At 40.1% G+C, this 19,735-nt stretch overlaps 1 protein-coding gene across 1 annotated transcript in view; it reads left to right on the top strand.

Moving 5' to 3' along the window:
• The first annotated feature begins 2,978 nt into the window (after positions 1–2,978).
• Positions 2,979–19,735, top strand: part of TMEM47 (transmembrane protein 47) — a 29,680-nt gene continuing 12,923 nt past the window's right edge. The window contains exons 1-2 of the mRNA XM_057538010.1: positions 2,979–3,339; positions 18,690–18,830. Coding sequence (XP_057393993.1) covers positions 3,114–3,339; positions 18,690–18,830 — 367 coding nt within the window. The 5' untranslated portion in view covers positions 2,979–3,113. The remainder of the gene's footprint in view (positions 3,340–18,689; positions 18,831–19,735) is intronic.

The following is a 19,735-nucleotide window of genomic DNA, read 5'->3' as shown; positions in this document are numbered from 1 at the left end:
TCATTGCCGTGTGTGGGATCTTCGTTGAGGCATGCAGAATCTAGTTCCCTGACCAGGGAACCAACCTGGGCCCCTTGCATTCGGGTGTGGAGTCTTAACCACTGGACCACCAGGGAAGTCCCTCAGATATGGGTCTTTTTCAATTCTTGTTTCTACTCCCCTCCTACACACACACACACACACACACACACACACACACACACACACCCCTTAGCTGTCACCTCCCATCCTACTTCTGGCCAGATACCTTTTTTGTTTTTTGGTAGGTTTTCATTCAATGTTAACTATGGTTAGAATCTCTGCTCCACCGTTTCCCTTTTTAGAGTAAATGCAGGCCCACCATCCCTTATATGAAACTTCTGGGGCCAGCTGTATTGAGGAACTTTTTCAGATTGTTGAATGATGCTATGGTTCATATGTTGTAAATTAGACAACACCCAACAGGGTTTATGGCTCCATATTTATTCACACTAAGTGGGATAAACCAAAACCATAAATAGCCTCACATCAGTTTGTAATTGTTTTTTGTTTTTTTGTTTGTTTGTTTTTACCAAATGAGTTTGCTACAAACTTATGAAAAGAAAAACAAAAAACAAAAAAAAAACCTTCTGTCTTGAGAGCTTTTTGTATTTTTAAAATGAGGATTAAGGATTGGTGATCTGTATTATGCTGTGCAAATTCTAGACATATTAAAAGAGGAATGGAGTATTTTAGGAGAATTTGGCTTTTTTTTTGTTGTTAACAATGCCTTATTTTTCTAATTTTTGAGACAGTACAGAGACAATTTTATAGGTGGTACAATGAAGGATGGAGTTGTTCAAGTAAGCAGTTTAGTACAAGCCGGAAAAACGAAGCAAGGGGAGGGTGAGGCCGGAGGAGGAAGGAAGCCCAAACTAGACGGAACGAAGATAAAGAAAATACTGGCAGACTGGGACTGGAACTTATTAAAGGGCAAGTGATAGAACTTGGAGAAAAAAAAAAAAAAGATAACTTTGAGGGCATAGTCAAGAAATATTCTTAAATATTATTTTCAAATGTACCTTATAAATCCACGAACACATATCCAGGTAAAAGAAAGATATCCCAAGCCTGGTCCTCCCTATTAATCGTCCTGGTTTATAACTTTGCAGTGTTCCATTAGGAACTGTTTTCAAGGATAAGCACGTAAGCTTCTTTCTCCTTGGAAGGTTGGGAGGCCAAGAATCCTGTTGGAAGTTAGAGGTTCCGGAGCTCAGAGTGCTCTAGCATTCTTTGTTAAGTGCGGTAAATATCACGATGGAGAGGTAGGGGAACAAATGTAAGAAAACCATGGGTTTTTATTTCACATTGGGTTGGTTCTTATTCTCGTCATTTGACACTAACTCAACTGTTTCTTGCATTCAAAATGTTGCTTCCGTCAAAATGTAGTCAGCCCTATGGAAAGATGTGATTAGAAGAAAAGAAACTGTTATCCGCAAAAAGTATGAACTCCTGCAGCGTTGAGGATGGTGTTTCATTAAAAGAGAGAAGGCATTTCTTCCATTCTTCAGATCTTAACCACTATTTCTGGGTTTCTCCCCAACTTTTTCAGACAGTGAAAGATCTGGGAACACCCCTACCCCCAATGAACTATCAATAAGTTGTTTCTTTTATAGGAAAAAGGGAAAGTAGTCAAAGAGATACAGGAGACAGATAACCTACCAATCACAAGCTGATCTATAGTCAGTTACAAATTGCAAATTCAATTTCAATGGGAGTTTATTCCTCATGTACAGGGGGAAAAAATAGAGCGTCTCCTTAAAAACAGAGACAAGGTCGAACTGGGCTTAATCCTTAGCCCCAAGCACACAGTAAATATGCGTAGATTCATTACTTAAAAGATATGCCACTTTTCCTATGCCAGGCCCTGGGCTAGGTCTTCGGGGCACAGGAAACGGTTAATGCCATGGAGGGATTCAGATCCCACTTGGCATAATGTAAAGCCGAATGAATAAAGGTTTTAAACAACGTGCAAAGAACACAGCAGCGGGGAAGCAAGTAAGGTTTACATCACATTTTGTGGGAGCTCTCATTCCCGTTTTAGCTCCTGCGTTCTTTCGCTTCACGCCGCCCTTCCTAGGGGGCGCGAAAGGAGGCGAGCCCAGAGAATAGAAGCCGCAGTAGGCCGGCGGGGAAAGTTAGGAAATAGGGAAAGCTGGCGGGAGGGGGCGGGGGGGAAGAGATCGCGTCCAAGACTGGGTCCATCCTGAGTTTGAAAAGAGAACAAAATGCCTTTTGTCACTTTTCTCCACCTTCTTCCAAATCCCCCCGGGATGAGAAATTGGCGGGGCGGGAGGGGGTGTGTTACATCGCTGAGAGAGAACCTCTCTTTGCTCCAATGGCCACAGCCCAAGAAACCTAGGAATCTACGGCTGACGCCTTCTAGAAAAGGACCCACCCCAGCTCGCTAAGAAAAGGAAATCCACGTGACGGGAGGAGGTGGGGGCGGGAAGCCAGGCGACCCCGGAGCGAGCGCGGCCAGGGGCGGGGCCGGGGGCCGGGGACCAGGCAGCTTCGAGGAATTGCCCCGCGCAGCGGTTCGGGGGAGGAGGGCTCGCATGGGGCTCTGTGCGCGCAGAACACTAGGGTAGAGGATTCGCTGCGCGCGCACAGCGCACGCGGGGCAGAGAGAGAGCGGACCCATTCCGCGCGCACCGGGCAGGGGCGGGGCGGGCGCAAGCCTCTCGCGCCGGGAGCTTGGAGCCAGGAGCCGGAGCCTGACGTCGGCCCGGGTGCTGACCGCTGCCCCTCCCCGCTCGGCGCCGCCTCCCGCAGCGGGGGAGGGGCCGGGGCGGAGCGAGCGAGCGGGGCAGCGCCGGGGCGGAGCGGGCGCGGGCAGAGCGCTGCGCGGGGCCGGCGGCGAAGGTCCACGGCGGGATCGGCGTCGCTGCGGCTGCCCACGACCTGGTCCCCAGCCGGCCGCCCCGCAGATCCACCTTCGTGGTGCGGCGGAAAGCGCGTGGATCCCCGAGGGAGCGAGTCCCCGCGCGCGGCGGCTCGGCTGCTTCCCTCCGTGGGAGGTCGGGCTCCCGGCTCTCCGGACCCTCCTGGCGTCCTCGTCTCCGGCGGGGCGGGCCGGCTGCGGCGCCCGGGACATGGCTTCGGCGGGCAGCGGCATGGAGGAGGTGCGCGTGTCGGTGCTGACCCCGCTGAAGCTGGTCGGGCTGGTGTGCATCTTCCTGGCACTGTGTCTGGACCTGGGGGCCGTGCTGAGCCCGGCCTGGGTCACGGCCGACCACCAGTACTACCTGTCCCTGTGGGAGTCCTGCCGGAAACCCGCCAGCTTGGACATCTGGCACTGCGAGTCCACACTCAGCAGCGGTGAGGGCCCGGCGCGCCGCGACCCCTGCCTCCCGCCCCGGACCGCCCCGCGCCCCGCTGCCTGGACAGCTACCGCCTCTACCCGCCTCCCCTTCTCCCTTGTGTGTCCCCCACCCTAGTCCGCCCCCTCCATCCTGGCCCTTCGCGGATCCTCGAGCTCCAGCCAACTCCCTGATCTCCACCCCTCACCTCTCCCCAGTCCCGGTCGCCAAACCCAGTGCAATGTCCCACGCCCTCTCTTCCCGTGGCCATTCCTCGGGCTCTGGAGTAACACGTATGCTATTTTGGGTAATTGTTATCATTTAAGGCTAGGGCCATGTGGCTGGTTGAAAATGCATCGCCTTCCACACCCGCGTTAAAAAAGACACAAGCAAAAGCGCCCCAATTCCCACCAGGATGCTGTGGGTTCTCTCTGCCTTCCCCACTTCTCTCTCAAGAAGGAATTTGCCTGAGTTTACCTCTGAGTGCCCCCGTTTCTGCCTGTTCTACTCCACTTTACCTGGGTTTTCCCGTGAGTTTCGGTTTGGATTTTAGTTCCTTAAATTTTTGAGGGATGTGAAGAGTTGGGAGAGGGACAGGCTTTAATTTCCTTGCCTTTTTTGGTGACACCATCCTTGGTTGAGGGTTGCTCTTCTTTCTTTCCCACTCCAAATGCCTCTTCAGTCCTCCAGATCTTTCTTGCTCTTCTGCATGAGGTACTCACAGATGCCTGGAAAGTTGTGGCTTATTCAGCCAGCACTGGTAACAGCAAAGGGATGGGGTGGAGGACGGAGAATAAGGTAGTCACGGAGGGCCTTTACCGTTTTACTCTCTCCTTGAGCCCGGGTTGCCTTCCCCTGCCCTCCCAATGTTACGCCCTTAACAGAAATTTGACAACTTCCGATTTCTTGGTGCAAACCCCTATTCCTCGCTAATCTTGATTCTTCAGCTGCTGGTGTCAGTGCAGAGAAAGGGGAATAAAAGGCAGAGGACCAGGCTGTGATTTTACACACTTACACGCGGACCCCTGAGAAACTCATTAAATTCCTTCGTGACAGTTTCCTGTCTTCTCTGGGACTATTTATAAAGCTTTACTGGAAACGTGTCAAGTTCCAGGCAAGTTGAAATAGGACAAAGAGCCACAAAAATCAGATTTGCTTTTGTCTTTGGTTTCTTGTTATAAGAGAAATTAGTGCACTTGGTTTAGTTTCTTCCATAAATTTGTCTGTTTACAAAAGGCTTTTTCTTTGATATTACCTCAAAATTTCCATTGAAGGATTTCGTCTTTGTTTCTTAATTTACTGTGGAGGGGACTGGTTGGCAGTGGGAGGTCAACATTTAGGTCTTTTAATTCTTTCAGGGTTGGTTGTTTACAACTAAAGATAAAATAAATTGGTAAAATGCCTTTCTTCAGTAACCAGGGGATCCAAATAAACTTTGGAGAAAATATGCTTTCTTTCCCCTCTCCAATAGAAATGGAAATTTATGTAGGAATGCCAGCTCCAGCACGTCTCCTTAGCAACGTGAATCTTTTGCCCCTTTCTCACTGTCTCCTGAAATAATAGCCCCCTGATTGCATAAAGACTTTTCAGATAGGTAGGAGAAACAAGCTTCAACTCCCATTTTCTTTTCAGGCCCGTATCCTTTTCTCTGGGCCAGGAATGTGGGGAATGGGGAGAAGCCAGCTCGAGTTTGTGGCGCGTCTGCAGTGTTTGCTAATCTTCCCTTCATTGCCTCCATACCCATTTATCTCTGCTATTTTCCTCTCTAAGTAAGGAAATAGGGAGACAAAAGCTTAATGCAAATATAGTTGTAATAGGACTCTGCAAGGTAAAAATCAGGAGGCTGGTACAGCTTCTGATTTTTTCCTCTAAACCCGTTATTCAACCCTCTTGCTGAAACTCATACTGCAGCATTTATTTCTTGTTGCGTTCCTGAAAATAAAATAGTTTTCATCCTAGAAAAAGTATACTTCAGAAGCAAATTGGGCTGGTGGAAATGGTTTTGTTGGAGGCTATCTGGAACAAGTTCTTGACTTTCTTTATGTAGTAGCAGTTCGTTTTTCCTCCCCAAGGTGGTGGTGGACGGGGAGGATGCAGGAGGAAAGGAAACAAAATCTGGAAAATCGCTCATCTCCCCACTTTACAAAGTCTATTTTCTTACAGTGTTCGGTGCACTTGAAGCTTCTGTGCACCAGTATTCTGAAACAAGGGGGAAGCTTGAAGTGAAACGAGCAATGTTTTCCTTGCCCGTTCCAAAGGGCAGGCAGCTTTTCTCAGTCTGTTTGCTGTGTTGAATAGCAGAAAGCAGGGAGGGAAATGTCTTCTCTGAAGATTTTAAGAGATCCACTTCTTTGTCTCTTGAAATGAATTACTTCAGGAGGAACCACCAAGGACAGTTTTACTGAAGGCCCTTTACCAGCATCTTCAGGGCTTAATTAAAAACCTTTGTCTTAATTAGAATTGAAACTGCCGTGAAGAGGCAAGCTTGTAAATACAGAAGAGAAATTTCAGGAATGTTTCTACCGATGACGATATGTCCTACTTAGGCCCAGTTCCTACGGAAACTTTCCCCTCAGCCATTATTTTTAAAGCCGCATTTTAATTTTGGTACCAAATGTGCATCGTTTGCCGCTTATAACCTGTTTTATGGTTTTAAGCAAAAGCAGAACCATTCCTTTTGTGTCCTGGTGTATTGCAGGTTGCGTCAGCACTTCTAGTACGAACCAGTAATCCGGGTGTCAGTCAACCGTAATGCTTTTCTCCGGTGTCCCAATTCAGTGTATGGGGGACTATCCAGGCATTCATCTTTAAGCTGTAAATTTCCCAAAAAGACAAATGAGAAAATGGCTAATAGACTGTCATTCGCGGTGGAAACAGGAAAAAAATAAATAAATTAAGTATGCTTGTTAGGAAGTTTAGAATAGGTAGTACGCACATGGCTGCTGGCCACAGAATTTCTAAGGATGATTTTGGCAGACTTTTAATACATCTTAAATATTATTTTAAAATGATAGTAATGTTTTAGACTTTTGCTTAGTCGCATTTAGTTTTGATAACTTTTTTCCTAGAATATAATTATAGGGTTTCACAGCCATAGCAATTATAAGAGAATCCTTAGTACAAATAGGATTACTCAAGTGTATACAGAAAGCTGACACCCTAAACTTGACTCAAACGTACTGTATAACCTCTAGGGTAATTTTATGCTTCTTCTTTAAAATTTATAAATATGTAGCTATTTCATATAAATCAGATTGCTTTTTTGACGTCTGTGTTATTTACTGACTAAGCAAAATGTAAGGGTGTGCAGATGGCCAAATGAACACAATTTACTGAGAGTAATTTTGGAATATAACAAGTGGCATTTATCCATCTTTCCATCCACAAAATACTTGATTAAATAGTTGGTTCCTTTTTCAAGGAATATTAACATTCGCGCACTGTCCTAAAAATAGCTGCATTTGTAATGAGTCACTGGCAGTTTTGAAATGGCAGTGCGCTGTAGGCTAATAACAGGTGAATATTATTATTTTCAGTTGACAAGGGGTTCTTTTAAGAGTGCTTTGTATGTAGCTCATTTTTTAAAAACTGTGATATAAAAATCCACTTTAAAAGGCATTATAAGAAAACCTGTCTTGGGTGGTAGTTTAAGATAAACGGAACTGCCTAAACACCTGCAAATCTTAGAAAATCTGAGATACAGTGATTCTGAGTTCAGATGTGTATCATCTGTGCATATTTTGAATCCATATCTTAATTGGGAAACGTAATTTCATTGGAAAACTTTGCAATGTGATTTACTCCAGGGAAAGTTCAGCTTGTTGCTTGAAATTAGTTGATATTGATTCATGTTTACAAATAGCTCAGCAAGCCTGGAGGTCACAACAGTTATACTCTATTCTGGCTTCCTAAAAAAGAACAGAAGTAGAACAAATGGAATTTTATTTAACCTATACAGCGTAGACTGGTAGAAAATTATTCAAAGAGCAGCACTTAGCACCAAAACTTTCTTGATTAATAATCCAGAGAAAACCCAGTATAACATTTCAAGATCTTGATGACGATTTCCTTTTAAGGTCTCCTAAGACTCTGAAGTTCCCCAGATTGACTTTTACAAAGGACATTTTAATTTGTGGGCAGATATAATTCCTCTTTTGTTCACATTTGTAGAATGATTGTAATCTCCAGGGAGCCATTTAGATCAATCTTTGTCAGCTAAGGGATTTGATGAGTATGTGAGAAGCCTGGCCTTTCATAAAACCTTTCAAAACAAAACCAAAACAAACAAAAGCATATCTCAAGCAATAGATTTTGCCCACTGTCAGGAATAAATTTGAAGAATCACTTTCAGGTTTCTGTTTAATACTAAGCCCACTTAGTGAGACCGCAAAGTGCTACTGGATATATTAGTGAAAAGGATTGTAGGTGCTCCAAAATAAGTCCCTGGATTATATTACCTAAATATCACAGTAAACTTCTTTATGAACTCTGATAAATTATAACATAATCTTCTAGGAGGGCAGAGTAGTGTTGTGAAGAATATATGAGGCTTTGGATTCAAACTGCCCTGAACTTGACCACTTACCAATCATATGACCTCATACAGTTACTGTCGTCAGATGATTTGTCATGAAGATTAAATATGCAAACATACCTGCTCATTAGGGTTGCGTTTCTTCCTTATATATTCAGAGAAGCAAACCCAAAATGATAATTCTTTTCAATAATTGAGGGCTTTTTCCTCCTTAAGTGGTAAACTTCTTTTTGCATTGAATGAAGTATGTTGTTAGTCTCAAATTTAAATTTTGATATGTACTTCCCTGCATTTAACAGTGCTCTTGGTAAATCATGATCACAAAATTATTGTCTAATAGCTACCTTTTATTCAGTACTATTCCGGGCCAGACATCTCTATTATTCCCAGTGTTGAATAAACTTGCAGTTTAGCTAATGTTATCTCCATATATTATTGAGGAGACCAGGTATTTTTGTAAGTTTACCAAGTTCTCAATCAGTGGTAGGGACAGGTTTTCTCCAAGAGTGTTCCAGTTATTAATGCTGGAAAACAAACCACCCCCAAAGTTAGTGGTGTCAAATGACAGTTATTTTATTATGCTCATGACTTTTGTGGGTCAGGAATTCAGATAGGGCATAATGAGGATGGCTTGTCTCTGCTCCAGGAAGTCTGGAGCTGGAGCTGAGGGTGATTTGAATGGCTGGAAACTAGAACATCTGGAACTGCAGGATCCTCTTCCAAATGGTTTCACGGGGTTTGACTTATTGTTGGGAATGGCTGGGAGGCTGGACTCAGCTGGGACTGGCCTTTCTCGCATGGTGGTCTCAGCGTAGTTGGACTTCTTACAGGATGAGTAGTTTTGCTGAGAGCAAGGGTTCAAAGAGAATCAGTCTCTGTCTGAACCAGCCTGGGAAATCACAGAGGAGCCATATGTATAGTCCAGATTCCAGGGGAGGAGAACTGGGCTTTGCTTCTTGATGGAGCAGTGGCAAGGTCACATTGTAGAAGAGCATGTAGGATAGGAAATGCTCTTGGGCCACATTTGCAAGTATAGTCTGACACTGGAGTCTAGCCAGAAATCTGCATTCTTTCTTTATTGCCTCTGAAGAACCAAGACAACTACATAGCTTCTTTCTTTAAGAACTTTGAATCAATTGTATAAATAACATTTGGCTGGGGCAAAAACTGCCCTCAACCAACACATGGCTTTAATGATTAGTTGCTTGTATGGGGTTACTCTAGATTTGGAATCAAATGAGCTCAAAAACTTAACCTGTCTACAAACAGAGAACGTTTTTCTCTCTATATATTCAACCTTAGGTCATTTTTGGTTTATAGTCTCAAATGATCAAGGATCAAACTGATTAAGAATCTGAACTCTTAATTTGCTACTTCATGTTTCATGATAAAATTTTAGCCTTTCTTAGAAGGTTTTGTATTAGTCTGACGACATGGTTTGTACATGAACACTAAAATGTAACAATTCCATACAGGAGCCAAGTTTTGTAGTGCTAGAAAGGTATGAGAGTTGCAGGGATGTTTTTTGTTTGCTTGTATTTTCATTATTTTAATAACATGATTCTTCTCTTGATAATTGCCCATATGTTGAATCACAGAATCACAGCACATTTGGAGTAGAAAAGATTTTAAAAAATAATCCTGCCCGATTAAATTTATTGCATGGACAAGAAAAATAAGGCAAGACAGAATATTAAAGACTCAATAGAGAGATTGTACTTAGCCATAGTATTTTTGCAGGGCGGGTTTTCAGAATTTCCAGTAATATTGCAGATAACTATCTCTTGGTATTTGAAGGATTGTTGAATACTAGCATGTATGGAACTTTGGATGAAGAAGTTAAGGACTACATGTGAAACAGCTGTCTACTTTTTAGAAGATTATTTATCATCCAAGATTTGATTTCCCATAGAATTTTAAGAGTCTTCAAATAGACTCATTTATGTTGATAAGTCCATTAAGTTTTAGATGTTTATTATCATCAAATTTTACATTGTTACCGTGGCTAGTCCTTAAAAATCAACAAAAACTTCTTTTTCTTTAAGTTTCTCTATGATAGGGTTCTTTAAAACAACTGCTTGATTTTAAGTTGAAAAACACTTCCAAAAGTCTGTGGAAGCCAGCCATGTAAGTTTCTTAAATTGATTATATGCATATAAATTTCACTGGATCAACTTATTACTGCATTCTGGCTTTATTTTTTTTAAAAAGATACATTTATTTATCAAGAGACTGATTTTTCCTATCAACTTATTCCTGCATTCTGGGGGACTTCCCTGGTGACACAGTGGTTAAGAATCCGCCTGCCAATGCAGGGGACACAGGTTCAAGCCCTGGTCCGGGAAGATCCCACATGCCACGGAGCAACTAAGCCCGTGCACCACAACTACTGAGCCTGCGTGCCACAACTACTGAAGCCCATGCGCCCTAGAGCCCACATGCCACAACTACTGAGCCCATGTGCTGCAACTACTGAAGCCTGCGCGCCTAGAGCCCGTGCTCCACAACAAAAGAAGCCACCACAATGAGAAGCCCGCACACTGCAATGAAGAGTAGCCCCCGCTCGCCGCAACTAGAGAAAGCCCACAAGCAGCAATGGATTCCCAACACAGCCAAAAAATAAATAAAGATTAAAACAAAAACAAAAAAAACTTACTATTGCATTCTGGCTTTATTTATTTTTTTTAAAGATACACTTATTTATCATGAGACAGATTTTTCCTTAAGCAGAATTTCATCCTCACATGTCAAAGGCATGGACAGTTAAATCTTACCAGTCTTTTCAAAGTATTGGATCATCTCCCTTGAAAATTAGACAAGGACACCTTCCTTACCCTTTTTTGCTCCTATATTTGTTTGGGATTTTGAGACAGTAGTAGACCATCAATTTTCTGTTCTATTGTAGTCTTGCCTTTGGCACCAAAGACTCCCATTAATAAAACAAAACAAACCAAAACAAACAATAACCCCTACAAAAATGAAGCATCCACGGTTTCCAGAAAACCAGGAAAAAGAATATCTAGATCATTTTTATCTCTACCAGCTTATTAACTGTTGTGAGATTTAAAATGATAGTTTTAATGAGCCATGTTTCAAGATAAGGTCACAAATATTGATTGTCTTTACAAAATATATGCGTATTAGGCAAAAAGATGTTTAAAAAATAGAAGTTGGGACTCCGATTCACATATTCTCTATGCATGAAAAGGCACCCCCTCAAAAGGACTCAAATTTCCATCAGAAGGAGTTTTATTTCTGTCATGTTTTATGGTCCTGAAACCAAATGTTCATCATAATGCATAGTGCTTTGTGAAGGCAACCTGGAGTCTTTTCCTAGCACTAGTAGGTGACTTAAAGAGAGATAGAAATGTCCCGGGAGGGTCTTTTCTATCTTCTCCTATGTATCCAAGTAGTTAACTTCATTGAAACATATTCATTGATTTCCTAGCAGGGAGTAAGCATTGTCCTGGTACAAAGTCAGCTAGTCATTCTGGTGGTGAGAGCAAGGTGATGAAGGAAAGTTTCTTTTAAACAAATTAATGAAATAATACAAATGTACGAAGTACTATAAAAGAGGAAATAAATATAAATTCACCTTCTGCAGGGGGGTAGAAGAAGGGCCCTCATCTAAAGAAGCTCGCTAACAGGGAACTGGTGGGGGCACTAGCTTGCCAAATTTATCCCTCCATATTTACTGGGGGGTGTTTTAATTCTGATCGTGGGTAACTGGCTGGCTGTCTTCCATCTGCTCTTTGATTATTAGCTACGCTAAACCCATCACAAAAGCTTTTTAGTTGCTTAGAGGCAGGTCACCCACTCCTAGTCTTGGCATGGGTTTTCTTCTTCTCGTTTTTCCAAATAACCAAGATTTCCAAATTGTAACCTTCTTAGGTTTTTTCCAAAGAGTGGAGAAGGAACAATGTTTGATGTAACAAACACATCACAAATTTATATATGTACTATGATTAGGAATTACTATTGAGAAATACCAGTACCCATTAGATAATACTAGTTACCATCAAATGCGAACGAAATCTTTCTAATAGAATACTTGGTAAGAAACAGCAGCCATTAGCAGCGATGGTGTCTTTCTTTTTTGTCTAAATACTGAAACATACTTTAATAGTAGGGCTTTGGCTAAGCAGTGTATACAATGGTTTTATTTGGGAAAAAAAACACTGTATGTTATGGTGTTTAGATGATAAATTACATTTCCACCAAATTTACTGTGATAGAATTCTGTGAAGCAGCTAAAGTGCCCCTTTATTTGTAAAGAAAAAAGTATGTGTATTCTTCAAACATCAACACAAAACAACTCAAAAGTCTTGAACAAAATTGTCATGGCTTGAAAATTAATAACCTGTTCGGCACTCTTGGACCACCAGAATTTTCCAAAATTTTGGTAAAATTGACCTGCACTTTGGTCATTAAAATTGTTGCATTATGTATTTGGATGGTTACCTGAGGTCATTTATGTGCTTAAAATCGGGTTGGCGCTGTATTTCTGACACATTTTTTTATCCATAAATGGTCCTAAAGAGTGAGACTTAAATCATATTGTTGCCAACTTAACATGGGTTTTAAAGTAGGTGCTTCTCTGACATTCCACTTGACTTTGTGCAGCTTGGTGCACACAGTGTCTATACTGTTTGTCATTTTATGAAAGACGTAGTTGTTTGCCATAAATATTTGTTTGAATGTGAATGTTAGTTTTGATATTAGTTGTTTGAAAAAAGAGATGGTCATTTTAATTATTGAAGTTAGAATCCGGATTCTTCTTTTGGCTGCCTTTGTTTGTGTCTGTATCCCATGGAACAGTGGAAAATTAACGCAATGCTGATGGATTTAGGTCAGGATGCAACTTAGCCAAGAAAACAAAGTTTAAACTCACTCAGAAATGGTTCCGATTTTCCATTTCATCTGCCACATGCAGAGTAACTTTAAGGAGAACTTGTGGATGGCTTGTGAGATAGCGTCAAGATGACAGAAAAGATTACTCTTCTAGGTTGAGTAGTGAATGATTTTGATTGCAGTTATGGATATCATTTTGGTTAATATTCTTTTGGAGAATTCAAAGGTAAAAATATAAGTGCCTGTCTGGCACATTTCAGTGTGATTATAAAAGTTATTAAAATCAATATTTTACTTTCTGATGAGAATTATAGGAATAGTGAGAATCGTGCATTAAAATATTAGAATACACTCGGGGAAGTACCACCCACTCCTGCTGTGGGAGTTGAATTTATAAGGTTAAAAATGTGTTTCTTCATTGCTTTTTAATTATATCTAATTTCCTAGAAGAAGTGACAATTGTGTGCTCAAGGATTTACATACAGTAGAACTAATCTCAGCGTATAAACAATACCTACAGAGGTAAATAAATTAGCCAGTGTCTGATGAGTTAAAGGTTTTGAAATGAGACGGGTGGAGGAAAGCTTTAGGCACTGGTGTGGTACACTGAGCTTGGCTCAAAAGTGTGGGAAATGTATCATCATTTAGATTTTGCTTTTCCTGAAAATCGGAAGTAAATTTTGACCGTGAATTCCCCAAGGGAATGTGAATTCTCCAATTTGGCAGTTATAATGTGGCCCATAGAATTTTCATAATGCAGTAGCAATTTCAGGCCAGTCTCATGTATTAGATTGTAAAGTAAGTCAGCACAGTTCTGCAGAATACTAAAGCATTTATAGACATTGGAAACTCTGGCACCCGCTAATAAAAATACTTTGAAAGAGGATTTGAATTTAGTTCCTGAGTTGCACATTAATGTTGGACTTGATGTTTTGACGTATGGACTGCCCAATTTTTGTTCTGTAGCTGCGGGGGAAAGCATAACATTGTGTGTTTGTCTTTTATATATATATATTTTTTTAAATTATTTTTTTCCTTTTTTCTTTTATCTTTTTTCTGTTAGAGAAAGCTGTCATAGGGAAGCACATACTTATCTTTAGCCTTGGCTTTTGTAGGTGCAGTTCCAATGCATCTGGTGTGTCACTGTGTCAGTTTTGCCAAAATACTCTTAAGTGGAACCTGACATATACTATGCCAGCCTCATTTCAGGTTTCATTTCCGGATCCAAAACATCCCTCCCAGCCCATTTGAGACCTAACAAGTTTATGGACCAAGGTTGTACATTATTTCCTCCAAACCTATTATCACTTGTTCTCTCAGGTCTTAGAAACCAAACTCAGATTTCAAATCAGGTGGCCCAACATTGAACAATGACCAATTTTAATTGTGCAGAGCACTGCAATGTGTAAAACAGAACCATGGCCACTGATGTTCTGCAGAGCTGGTTTACGTTCACTGCTCCACTACAGTATCAGTATATCATTTATAGAAATGTATAAAACTAATGCCGAGTAATAAATCTCTAAGGACTCTTAACACTTCATCTGATTAAATACTGTGAGGGCTATAAAATAGGGGAACTAAGATTGATATAGAAATTAACCAATTATGAGAACTTAAAATAAATGATTTTTTTTTGAAGAAATGGAGCTGAAAATTGAGAATTTTATGACATTTTGTTTTGCAAACACTGAATATGGGATAGCAAGTATTTGTGGCATGCAAACCTTCTAATGGAAAAAACGATTCGTGTATAGTTTTCCAGTCATTTATTATAGTATTAATGTAAAGTTGCCCGAGTCCTGTAGTATATAACAAAATATTTTATATGTATATATTCTTGTTAAATCTACATTTGGTAGATAAGTAAATACATATCCTTGTAAACATGTATCCCAGCCTATTATTTTAATGGCCATTAGTGGGTATCTATAAAAGTATTTTTGACTTGTTTATTCCCCCATCTCCTAGTCTTGTTCAGTAAGAAAGAGGAAAATGGTATCAGACCTATCTACATAGTCCCTGACTTTAACTCATCTGTGAGGCAGGTCCTAATATTTGGACAGTGGATTCTGTTGCTGTTTACTGAAAGAGACACAATGCCACGTGCACTGTTCTCAGCTCCAATATGCCTAGTGCTGAACCTTGAAAACTACCCTGAGCCTCCTTGACTATGGTAGCCATTTCAAACCGCTTTTTCAGCTTACTGATTGATGTTCAACTGGTCAGCGAGTTAAAGCTTTGGTCCTGGGCAACCTGCCCAAGTGAATCATTCCAAATGGGTATAATGACAGCAATCCCCAAACTTGGCACTGTCCACCAGAGATATAGCCTCAATACTTCAGTCTAAGCCCCAGCTTCTGGCCAGGACAGTGGCAGACATATGTGGCCCAATTCTAGTCTCTTGGAAAATAAAATGGCTTTTCTGTTTGAGCAGGCATAGCTATGGTTGTGGACCAAAGGGAAGGGTAGCAATATCATAACTGTGGAGATGCTGGTGATTGGTGCTCCTTTTTGACTTTATGTCTAAAGTGACTTTCTCATTAGCCACAGCCTCAATACTTAAAATTAAATATAGGACATATAGAAGAAAGTCAGAACTGGTTGTATTCATCTACTTTTTAGAACTATTTCCTTTGCTACAAGAGGTTCCCCTCCTAATTAGGTTCTAGTCCCTTTTAATACTTGTTATTCTCCTGTAGCTTCTATTGCATTTTATTGGTTTTCGGTATGAAATAAAGTATTACTATTTTAAGGAAATTCAACATGTGAAATTAGGATTTTTTTGCAGTTTTCCGTTGTTATGCTGGATATGCATCACTTTGCACTCCTGTATTACTCATTAATCAAATTGACTTCATTATGAAATTATTATTGTCTGAGAGGCCTTTACCTAAACGAAAGTTCAACATTTTAAAATGGTACATGAGGACTTCCTTGCGGGGCACAGTATTTAAGAATCCTCCTGCCAATGCAGGGGACACGGGTTTGATCCCTGGTCTGGGAAGATCCCACATGCCGCGGAGCAACTAAGCCCACGTGCCACAACTACTGAGCCCACGAGCCACAACTACTGAGCCTGCGTGCCACAACTACTGAGGCCCATGCGCCTAGAGCCCGTGCTCCACAACAAGAGAAGCCACTGCAATGAGAAGCCTGTGCACTGCAACGAAGAGTAGCCCCCACTCACAGCAACGAAAACCCAATGCAGCCAAAAATAAATCAATCAATAAATTTTTAAAAACACATTCAATAAATAAATAAATAAATAAAAATGGTACATGAGGTATAGACCAGGGGTCAGCAAACTATTGCCTGACAGCCCACTACTTGTTTTTGTAGATAAAGTTTTATTGGGATACAACCATGCTCCTTTTATTTACATACTGCCTAGGGCTGTTTTCACACAACACGGCAGAGTTGAGTAGTTGCAACAGAGACCATGACCCACAAAGCCGAAAATATTTTAATATCTGGCCCTTTAGAGGGAAAGTTTGCCAGTTTTTTTCTTAGTCTTGTTCTTTACAAAATGCAAATAAATACATATATTTTAGCTATTCTTTGAGGATATTTAAAGTAGAGAAAAGTGATCAAAATTCCTGTTTTATTTTGGATTGAAAAGTAGAAATAGTCAAATGTATGGCATTTTATGCCTTTTGGGCTATGTGAAAGAGCTTATTGGAAAAAAGCAATCTATTGTGCTTTTATTTTTAAGATATTTTTAAAGTGAGTGAATAAGTTGTATCTTGATTTAAACAAAATTGATGCTTTCAAAATTCTTATTTATTTAAAATAAATTGGAGTAAGTTGCTAAAAGCAATAATCATTTTATGAAAGTAATACTCCAAAAAGAAAATGTTCAGCATTGGCTCTTAAAGCCTCCAGGAATTTGATTGATGTCTGGATGGATTGATTCTACTATTATTATTTTTTGTACCTCAAACATTTAGATATAATGAAAATTTGATTTATTATTCAGAAATTTCAACTTATAACTTTTCAGAAGGATTTTTATTATGTTAAAGTGTAATAAAATTGTGCTATGCATAAACTTTTTCAAAAAAATTTAGAGACTTCCAAATGTAAGGATTGTTCTTTTGTTTTTTTAATTCAAAGCTACATGCTTTTATGGAACAACAACAACAAAAAAACCCATAGTATGGCTATCCTTTTAAACTCTAGTTGAAAGCCAGATATACTTTTGTTTGAAGTTATATTGCTTTGTTACAAATAGATGGCATAAAAAAATGCTCTCCACTTTTTTGTGATTCATCTTTATATTTTAAGGAGTATGGATTTGTTCTGTTTTCTCCCTTGTTTGTTTGTTTCTTGAATGCTGTGTGAGTTCTAGTTCAGTGCCAGCTGTATTTCCAGAATTTATTAGGAGGATAGGATGTGGAAGAGGATGCTTGAGGCAGGGTTATACAAGTGTAAATAAAAGAAGAAAATCTTAGGGCATTGTAGGTTCCTCTACTTGTCCCTTATCCTGCAGTGGTAAAGAGTGCACTTTGGGAGCTCTCTGGAGGGATAATTTCAGAGTGCAGCATCAAAATATCATGAGTTCTTTTTTTTTTTCATGAGTTCTTGACTTTGGATAGACTGCATTGCAATTTAACCATGGGTTAAAGTCTATTTTTATTTCTTGCACATACATTAAAGTGAGGACCAGAAGAGGCAGCCTGGGACTTCCAAACAAAACCCACGAAAGAATGTTCTCCACAGTATCATTTTCTGTGATGCTTCCTAAGCTGGACAGTGCTTTTATATATTCACTTTACTTCTTAGAGAACATTCTACTCTTGTAAAATGGAAAATGGGCCAGTTTTGTGTCATACTCTTTCTAAATCTTTATTTTATAAGAAATAACAAATACATTTCAGCGAGGTTTCGGTTTCATTCAGGGCATGGGAGACTCAAAGTATCTGTACAGAGGCCTGCACATAGTAAGTGGTCAGTATATGCTTACTGTTAACGTGTGTGAATGAAGAAAGGAGCCAAGGAGCCACTTAGTGTCCATTCTGGCACCCTGGGAATACTTACTTTCAGAAACCATCCCTATGGTGGTAAATACAACAGTAAGATTAGAATGAAAGGAAAGAGAAGAGGAAAAAACAAACAACAAATCTTCCTGATGCTAATTTGCTGGGGGAGTTGTTTTAGTTGGGGGGGGGAGAGAAAGGCAATTAAAAAAGTTGAGGTTTTTGTGTGTGTGTGTGCAAAGGAAGGCTTTCTAAGAAAGCACAGCAATTAAAAAACGAAGTATGTACTACAGCCACATGCAACAACATGGTTGAATATCAGAGACATAAAAGCCAGACAGAAAATAAATACAGACTTAAAAGCCAGACATGAAAGAATTGATACCATTTATATAAAGTTTAAGAAAAGGCAAATTGAATACATAAATAATGTTGGTTCGTAGCCTGGGTAGGAGGGTAATTATTGACTGGGGAGGGGCACGAGGGAACTTTCTGGGTGATAGAAATGTTCTCTATCTTAATCTGGGCGGTAGTTATGTGGGTGTGTAAATATACATGAAATTCATCAAGTTCTCTACTTTCTATACTTACGATTTGTGAACTTTATAGCTCAATAGAAAATTAAATAATAATAATAATGACAGTAGGTTGTGCAGGGGGCACCAATTTAGCATGAATGCTTAATAGAGTCCTTGGAAGAAAAGCATGGCAAACCTGTGGTCTAAAAACTGTGCTTAGCGAAGATTTCAAGGTGGGTCTGGAAGGATAAGTGAGAGTTGGGTACATGGAAAAAAAAGATTAAAAAAAAACCCAACTGTGTTTAGCTTAATGTAGGAGACTTTTCTGAATAAGGACATTTATAGTAATTTTTGTTGCAAAACATCTCAAATCCCAAAGGATGCCTGGTATGCAGTAAAATCACATCTATTTAGCTGCAGCAAGGTGACTGCTGCTGAGCATAGTTTACTGCTTGAAAAAAGCAATGCCTTTCTTTTTTCCTTCCAGACTGGCAGATTGCTACTCTGGCTTTACTCTTGGGCGGTGCTGCCATCATTCTCATTGCATTCCTGGTGGGTTTGATTTCCATCTGCGTGGGATCTCGAAGGCGCTTCTACAGACCTGTTGCTGTCATGCTTTTTGCAGCAGGTAAATATATTCATTACTTTCAAACCAGTATTAAAGTTTCATGAACCTTTCTACCATCCTCCCTTCTCATGCAGAAACAGTAATGTGGTTGCTGTATTACCTACAGATCAAGAGGCATTTGTTATATTTTAAGGTAAATTGGCTACAGGTTTATCATAGTATCAGTTTTCAGTGTGTTAAGCATTTCACAGAGCACAGTGGCAATTTCTAAACTTCGAACTAGAACACGAATAAATAATGGCTCTTGACAAGGGCTGTTGCCTTAGGAATTGCAGCAGATGTGTTTACCAAGTCTTTCTTCACATCCAGTACTTTTTTCCTCCTTTTACTGCCCCCTTGGTGATCTTAAGGCAAAATTGTTTTTCTCTGACATAAAACTGAAAAAAAATTACAATATGTGTACCCTTAAAGGTATAAATCTGTTTTGAAATAAACATGGTTATACTGAAAAATCATAACGTCTAACATGACCCATCAGACAATTCAATCGTGTGAGTTCAATGGCATATTCATTAATTTAGCAACCCATCTTTCTATGAAGCACAGCTTGGATTAAAATATCAACCCAGGTAAAATGGAAGTTTTACTAAAAGTCAGGGAGCTATTTAGAAAAGGGGCTTATAAGACTAAAAGGCCAGTACATTATTTGATATGAGTTTAATTTTCATTTATAAGGATCTCCTTAAATATTCTTATAAATGACTGAAACTGAAATATTCTTGTTGGTGCCTTCAATTTACCCTGTCAGTCATATCTGATTTGAAGACTGCAAAATAAGCCCCTGTGACTGTCAACAATGAAGACACTGACAGAACCATCTAGCCTGTTAGATGGATTTTTTAAAGCTGTTTAAAGATGGGAATAGATGAAATTTCTCAGGATTTGAAGGGTCATTTGGTCTAAAA

This window comes from Balaenoptera acutorostrata, chromosome X (genome assembly GCF_949987535.1).
Source record: "Balaenoptera acutorostrata chromosome X, mBalAcu1.1, whole genome shotgun sequence".
Taxonomy (NCBI): Eukaryota; Metazoa; Chordata; class Mammalia; order Artiodactyla; family Balaenopteridae; genus Balaenoptera; species Balaenoptera acutorostrata.
Note: the sequence above shows the minus strand (reverse complement) of the source record. Positions and strands in the feature narration are given on the sequence as shown.